At 45.4% G+C, this 7,500-nt stretch overlaps 1 protein-coding gene across 2 annotated transcripts in view; it reads left to right on the forward strand.

Moving 5' to 3' along the window:
- Window positions 1-7,500, forward strand: part of LOC129831700 (tumor necrosis factor receptor superfamily member 19L-like) — a 57,293-nt gene that overhangs the window by 34,304 nt on the left and 15,489 nt on the right. For both annotated transcript variants that reach the window (XM_055895077.1, XM_055895078.1), the window contains exons 2-5: window positions 2,141-2,215; window positions 2,284-2,376; window positions 4,491-4,675; window positions 7,408-7,457. In XM_055895077.1, coding sequence (XP_055751052.1) covers window positions 2,174-2,215; window positions 2,284-2,376; window positions 4,491-4,675; window positions 7,408-7,457 — 370 coding nt within the window. In that variant the 5' untranslated portion in view covers window positions 2,141-2,173. The remainder of the gene's footprint in view (window positions 1-2,140; window positions 2,216-2,283; window positions 2,377-4,490; window positions 4,676-7,407; window positions 7,458-7,500) is intronic.

Here is a 7,500-nt window from a genome sequence, read left to right on the forward strand (position 1 = left end):
AGAAGCAGGGGCAGGATGGGAAGGTATTTGTGGTGGTGGATTAATGAGTTTGTAGGAACATAACTGTGATATAATTACATGATATATTCTGAGAAACCTCAATGACCAAACGATCTGTGGCTCTGCTATCAGCTCAGTATCCCCCTGTGTGTCTGACCTGTGTCCACTGTCCAGGAACTCTGTTACATCTAAATACTATTTACCAGCCAGGGCCTGTCTCTCTGTCAACGTTGTGACAGTGTGTGTCATGTTGGGGTGTCACTGTAGTGATTCAGGTGTGTGTCATGTTGGGTTGTCACTGTAGTGATTCAGGTGTGTGTCATGTTGGGGTGTCACTGTAGTGATTCAGGTGTGTGTCATGTTGGGGTGTCACTGTAGTGATTCAGGTGTGTGTCATGTTGGGGTGTCACTGTAGTGATTCAGGTGTGTGTCATGTTGGGGTGTCACTGTAGTGATTCAGGTATGTGTCATGTTGGGGTGTCACTGTAGTGATTCAGGTGTGTGTCATGTTGGGGTGTCACTGTAGTGATTCAGGTGTGTGTCATGTTGGGTTGTCACTGTAGTGATTCAGGTGTGTGTCATGTTGGGGTGTCACTGTAGTGATTCAGGTGTGTGTCATGTTGGGGTGTCACTGTAGTGATTCAGGTATGTGTCATGTTGGGGTGTCACTGTAGTGATTCAGGTGTGTGTCATGTTGGGGTGTCACTGTAGTGATTCAGGTGTGTGTCATGTTGGGGTGTCACTGTAGTGATTCAGGTGTGTGTCATGTTGGGGTGTCACTGTAGTGATTCAGGTGTGTGTCATGTTGGGGTGTCACTGTAGTGATTCAGGTGTGTGTCATGTTGGGGTGTCCCTGTAGTGATTCAGGTGTGTGTCATGTTGGGGTGTCACTGTAGTGATTCAGGTGTGTGTCATGTTGGGGTGTCACTGTAGTGATTCAGGTGTGTGTCATGTTGGGGTGTCACTGTAGTGATTCAGGTGTGTGTCATGTTGGGGTGTCACTGTAGTGATTCAGGTGTGTGTCATGTTGGGGTGTCACTGTAGTGATTCAGGTGTGTGTCATGTTGGGGTGTCACTGTAGTGATTCAGGTGTGTGTCATGTTGGGGTGTCACTGTAGTGATTCAGGTGTGTGTCATGTTGGGGTGTCACTGTAGTGATTCAGGTGTGTGTCATGTTGGGGTGTCACTGTAGTGATTCAGGTGTGTGTCATGTTGGGGTGTCACTGTAGTGATTCAGGTGTGTGTCATGTTGGGGTGTCACTGTAGTGATTCAGGTGTGTGTCATGTTGGGGTGTCACTGTAGTGATTCAGGTGTGTGTCATGTTGGGGTGTCACTGTAGTGATTCAGGTGTGTGTCATGTTGGGGTGTCACTGTAGTGATTCAGGTGTGTGTCATGTTGGGGTGTCACTGTAGTGATTCAGGTGTGTGTCATGTTGGTCGCTGGAGAATCATGTTGTAATCAGAGGTTCTTTATCTCTTCAGGCAAAACCAAACTTTGATTATGCATTCAATTTTCTCCCTGACTATAGCTCACCAGTTGTCCCATGAGCCTCTCTGTTCTACCTGGCTGCCTGTAGCTCACCAGTTGTCCCATGATCCTCTCTGTTCTACCTGGTTGCCTGTAGCTCACCAGTTGTCCCATGATCCTCTCTGTTCTACCTGGCTGCCTGTAGCTCACCAGTTGTCCCATGATCCTCTCTGTTCTACCTGACTGCCTGTAGCTCACCAGTTGTCCCATGATCCTCTCTGTTCTACCTGGCTGCCTGTAGCTCACCAGTTGTCCCATGATCCTCTCTGTTCTACTTGGCTGCCTGTAGCTCACCAGTTGTCCCATGATCCTCTCTGTTCTACCTGACTGCCTGTAGCTCACCAGTTGTCCCATGATCCTCTCTGTTCTACCTGGCTGCCTGTAGCTCACCAGTTGTCCCATGATCCTCTCTGTTCTACCTGGCTGCCTGTAGCTCACCAGTTGTCCCATGATCCTCTCTGTTCTACTTGGCTGCCTGTAGCTCACCAGTTGTCCCACGATCCTCTCTGTTCTACCTGGCTGCCTGTAGCTCACCTGTTGTCCCATGATCCTCTCTGTTCTACCTGGCTGCCTGTAGCTCACCTGTTGTCCCATGATCCTCTCTGTTCTAGATCATATGTTCAGAGACGAATTCCTGGAAGAAGATGAGGAACCACCTTTGCTGTTCAGCTCTTGTCCTTCTCACGGTACGTTTCTTTGTGTGTGTGTGTGTGTGTCTCATTATTTGTGTCACTGATCTGTGTGTGTATTCCAGGTGTTTTGCTCTGGAGGGACTGTAGCCGTGCAGTGTTCCTGGGGGGAGGGGTGTGTGTGTCTGGGGTGCCCCAGTGGCCAGGAGCCAATCAAGGTAGGACACCTAACTCACCTCTCATTACCCTGTCATCCTAACTCACCTCTCATTACCCAGTCATCCTAACTCACCTCTCATTACCCTGTCATTCTAACTCACCTCTCATTACCCAGTCATCCTAACTCACCTCTCATTACCCTGTCATTCTAACTCACCTCTCATTACCCTGTCATTCTAACTCCCCTCTCATTACCCTGTCCTTCTAACTCACCTCTCATTACCCTGTCATCCTAACTCACCTCTCATTACCCAGTCATTCTAACTCACCTCTCATTACCCTGTCATTCTAACTCACCTCTCATTACCCTGTCATTCTAACTCACCTCTCATTACCCTGTCATTCTAACTCACCTCTCATTACCCTGTCATTCTAACTCACCTCTCATTACCCTGTCATTCTAACTCACCTCTCATTACCCTGTCATCCTAACTCCCCTCTCATTACCCTGTCCTTCTAACTCACCTCTCATTACCCTGTCATCCTAACTCACCTCTCATTACCCAGTCATCCTAACTCACCTCTCATTACCCTGTCATCCTAACTCCCCTCTCATTACCCTGTCATTCTAACTCACCTCTCATTACCCAGTCATCCTAACTCACCTCTCATTACCCAGTCATCCTAACTCACCTCTCATTACCCTGTCATCCTAACTCACCTCTCATTACCCTGTCATCCTAACTCACCTCTCATGACCCAGTCATCCTAACTCACCTCTCATTACCCAGTCATCCTAACTCACCTCTCATTACCCTGTCATCCTAACTCACCTCTCATTACCCAGTCATCCTAACTCACCTCTCATTACCCAGTCATCCTAACTCACCTCTCATTACCCAGTCATCCTAACTCACCTCTCATTACCCTGTCATCCTAACTCAAAGGAGAGTTACCCTCTCCCTGTACCTCAATATGTGGAGACTATAACTACCCTGTACCTCAATATGGGGAGACTATAACTCCCCTCTCCCTGTGTACTACCCTCTCCCTGTGTACTACCCTTTCCCTGTGTACTACCCTCTCCCTGTGTACTACCCTCTCCCTGTGTACTACCCTCTCCCTGTGTACCTCAATATGGGGAGGCCGTAACTACCCTCTCCCTGTACCTCAATATGTGGAGACTATAACTACCCTCTCCCTGTACCTCAATATGGGGAGATCGTAACTACCCTCTCCCTGTACCTCAATATGGGGAGACCGTAACTACCCTCTCCCTGTACCTCAATATGGGGAGACTATAACTACCCTCTCCCTGTACCTCAATATGGGGAGACTATAACTCCCCTCTCCCTGTACCTCAATATGGGGAGACTATGGGGAGACTATAACTACCCTCTCCCTCTATATACCAAACCAGTCATATACTTCTGTTTTATTTTTAGATTGATACAAACTGATACAGTATATATATATATATATATATATATATATATATATATATATATATATATATATATATATATATACACACATATATATATATTTATATATATACAGTATATTTATATATATTTATATATATACAGTATATTATACATATATATATATATATATACAGTATATTTATATATATACAGTATATTATACATATATATATATATACAGTATATTTATATATATTTATATATATACAGTATATTTATATATACACAGAATATTATACATTTATATATATATATACAGTATATTTATATATATATATATATATATATATATATATATATATATATATATATATATACAGTATATTTATATATATTCATATATATGCAGTATATTTATATATATTCATATATATGCAGTATATTTATATATATTCATATATATACAGTATATTTATATATATTTATATATATATACAGTATATTTATATATATTCATATATATACAGTATATTTATATATATTCATATATTTACAGTATGTCTCTGCACAATTTCATATGAAACTGAAAAATAGGTAATGTATCTTAGTTCCTGCCCAGAACGGCGGTGTTAGTTATTTTGGAACATCGTATTGAACACAGAACCACATGTGACTGTAGTGAATGTGTGTAATTACAGTGATTCATCTACTCTGTTCTGAGATGTGAAGATGTGTTCTCCTGCCAGGCTTGCGGGCAGGTCGAGGGACCAGGCGAGGTGGTGCAATGTCAGTCTTGTCCAGCGGGCACGTTTTCGGACGACTATGACTCTGATCAATGCCGCCCACACTCCTCCTGCGGGGTCCTCAACAAAAAGGTTTCGACCTCTGGTACATCACACTCTGATGCTGTCTGCGGAGACTGTCTGTCTGGGTATGTATCCCACTACTACCCTCTCCCTGTACCTCAATATGGGAAGACCGTAACTACCCTCTCCCTGTACCTCAATATGGGGAGACTATAACTACCCTCTCCCTGTACCTCAATATGGGGACACCATAACTACCCTCTCCCTGTACCTCAATATGGGGACACCGTAACTACCCTCTCCCTGTACCTCAATATGGGGACACCATAACTACCCTCTCCCTGTACCTCAATATGGGGACACCATAACTACCCTCTCCCTGTACCTCAATATGGGGAGACCGTAACTACCCTCTCCCTGTGTACCTCAATATGGGGAGACCGTAACTATCCTCTCCCTGTACTTCAATATGGGGAGACTATAACTCCCCTCTCCCTGTACCTCAATATGTGGAGACCGTAACTACCCTCGCCCTGTACCTCAATATGGGGAGACTATAACTACCCTGTACCTCAATATGGGGAGACTATAACTCCCCTCTCCCTGTGTACTACCCTTTCCCTGTGTACTACCCTTTCCCTGTGTACTACCCTCTCCAAGTGTACTACCCTCTCCCTGTGTACTACCCTCTCCCTGTGTACTACCCTCTCCCTGTGTACCTCAATATGGGGAGACCGTAACTACCCTCTCCCTGTACCTCAATATGTGGAGACTATAACTACCCTCTCCCTGTACCTCAATATGGGGAGATCGTAACTACCCTCTCCCTGTACCTCAATATGGGGAGACCGTAACTACCCTCTCCCTGTACCTCAATATGGGGAGACCGTAACTACCCTCTCCCTGTACCTCAATATGGGGAGACCATAACTACCCTCTCCCTCTACCTCAATATGGGGAGACTATAACTACCCTCTCCCTGTACCTCAATATGGGGAGACCATAACTACCCTCTCCCTGTACCTCAATATGGGGAGACCATAACTACCCTCTCCCTGTACCTCAATATGGGGAGACCATAACTACCTTCTCTCTGTACCTCAATATGGGGAGACCATAACTACCCTCTCCCTGTACCTCAATATGGGGAGACCATAACTACCGCTCCCTGTACCTCAATATGTGGAGTCTATAACTACCCTCTCCCTGTACCTCAATATGGGGAGACTATAACTACCCTCTCCCTGTGTACCTCAATATGGGGAGACTATAACTCCCCTCTCCCTCTACCTCAATATGGAGAGACTATAACTACCCTCTCCCTGTGTACCTCAATATGGGGAGACTATAACTACCCTCTCCCTGTACCTCAATATGGGGAGACTATAACTACCCTCTCCCTGTACCTCAATATGGGGAGACCATAACTACCTTCTCCCTGTACCTCAATATGGGGAGACCGTAACTACCCTCTCCCTGTACCTCAATATGGGGAGACTATAACTACCCTCTCCCTGTACCTCAATATGGGGAGACTATAACTACCCTCTTCCTGTACCTCAATATGGGGAGACTATAACTCCCCTCTCCCTGTACCTCAATATGGGGAGACTATAACTACCCTCTCCCTGTACCTCAATATGGGGAGACTATAACTCCCCTCTCCTTGTACCTCAATATGGGGATACTATAACTACCCTCTCCCTGTACCTCAATATGGGGAGACCATAACTACCCTCTCCCTGTGTACCTCAATATGGGGAGACTATAACTACCCTCTCCCTGTACCTCAATATGGGGAGACTATAACTACCCTCTCCCTGTACCTCAATATGGGGAGACTATAACTACCCTCTCCCTGTACCTCAATATGGGGAGACTATAACTACCCTCTCCCTGTACCTCAATATGGGGAGACTATAACTACCCTCTCCCTGTACCTCAATATGGGGAGACTAAAACTACCCTCTCCCTGTACCTCAACATGGGGAGACTATAACTACCCTCTCCCTGTACCTCAATATGGGGAGACTAGAACTACCCTCTCCCTGTACCTCAATATGGGGAGACTATAACTACCCTCTCCCTGTACCTCAATATGGGGAGACTATAACTACCCTCTCCCTGTACCTCAATATGGGGAGACTATAACTAACCTCTCCCTGTACCTCAATATGGGGAGACTAGAACTACCCTCTCCCTGTACCTCAATGTGGGGAGACTATAACTACCCTCTCCCTGTACCTCAATATGGGGAGACCATAACTACCCTCTCCCTGTACCTCAATATATGGAGTCTATAACTACCCTCTCCCTGTACCTCAATATGGGGAGACTATAACTACCCTCTCCCTGTACCTCAATATATGGAGTCTATAACTACCCTCTCCCTGTACCTCAATATGGGGAGACTAGAACTACCCTCTCCCTGTGTACCTCAATATGGGGAGACTAGAACTACCCTCTCCCTGTACCTCAATATGGGGAGACCATAACTACCCTCTCCCTGTACCTCAATATGGGGAGACTATAACTACCCTCTCCCTCTACCTCAATATGGGGAGACTATAACTACCCTCTCCCTGTACCTCAATATGGGGAGACTATAACTACCCTCTCCCTGTACCTCAATATGGGGAGACTATAACTACCCTCTCCCTCTACCTCAATATGGGGAGACTATAACTACCCTCTCCCTGTACCTCAATATGGGGAGACTATAACTACCCTCTCCCTGTGCCTCATTATATACCAAACAAGTGCAACAATCATGTTTTTTCTTCCTAATGAATGAAATGAACACACCGCTATGATAACATGGTATTGTAGTGATATGAATAATGTTTGGTGCCTGTAGGTTCCATCCCACCAATGGGAGGACAGCCTCCAGCCTGGCCTGTGTGAGAGGTGAGTGTGGGCAGAATCAACATCACACCAACAAATAGTCATC

This window comes from Salvelinus fontinalis, chromosome 33 (genome assembly GCF_029448725.1).
Source record: "Salvelinus fontinalis isolate EN_2023a chromosome 33, ASM2944872v1, whole genome shotgun sequence".
NCBI classification, from domain to species: Eukaryota; Metazoa; Chordata; class Actinopteri; order Salmoniformes; family Salmonidae; genus Salvelinus; species Salvelinus fontinalis.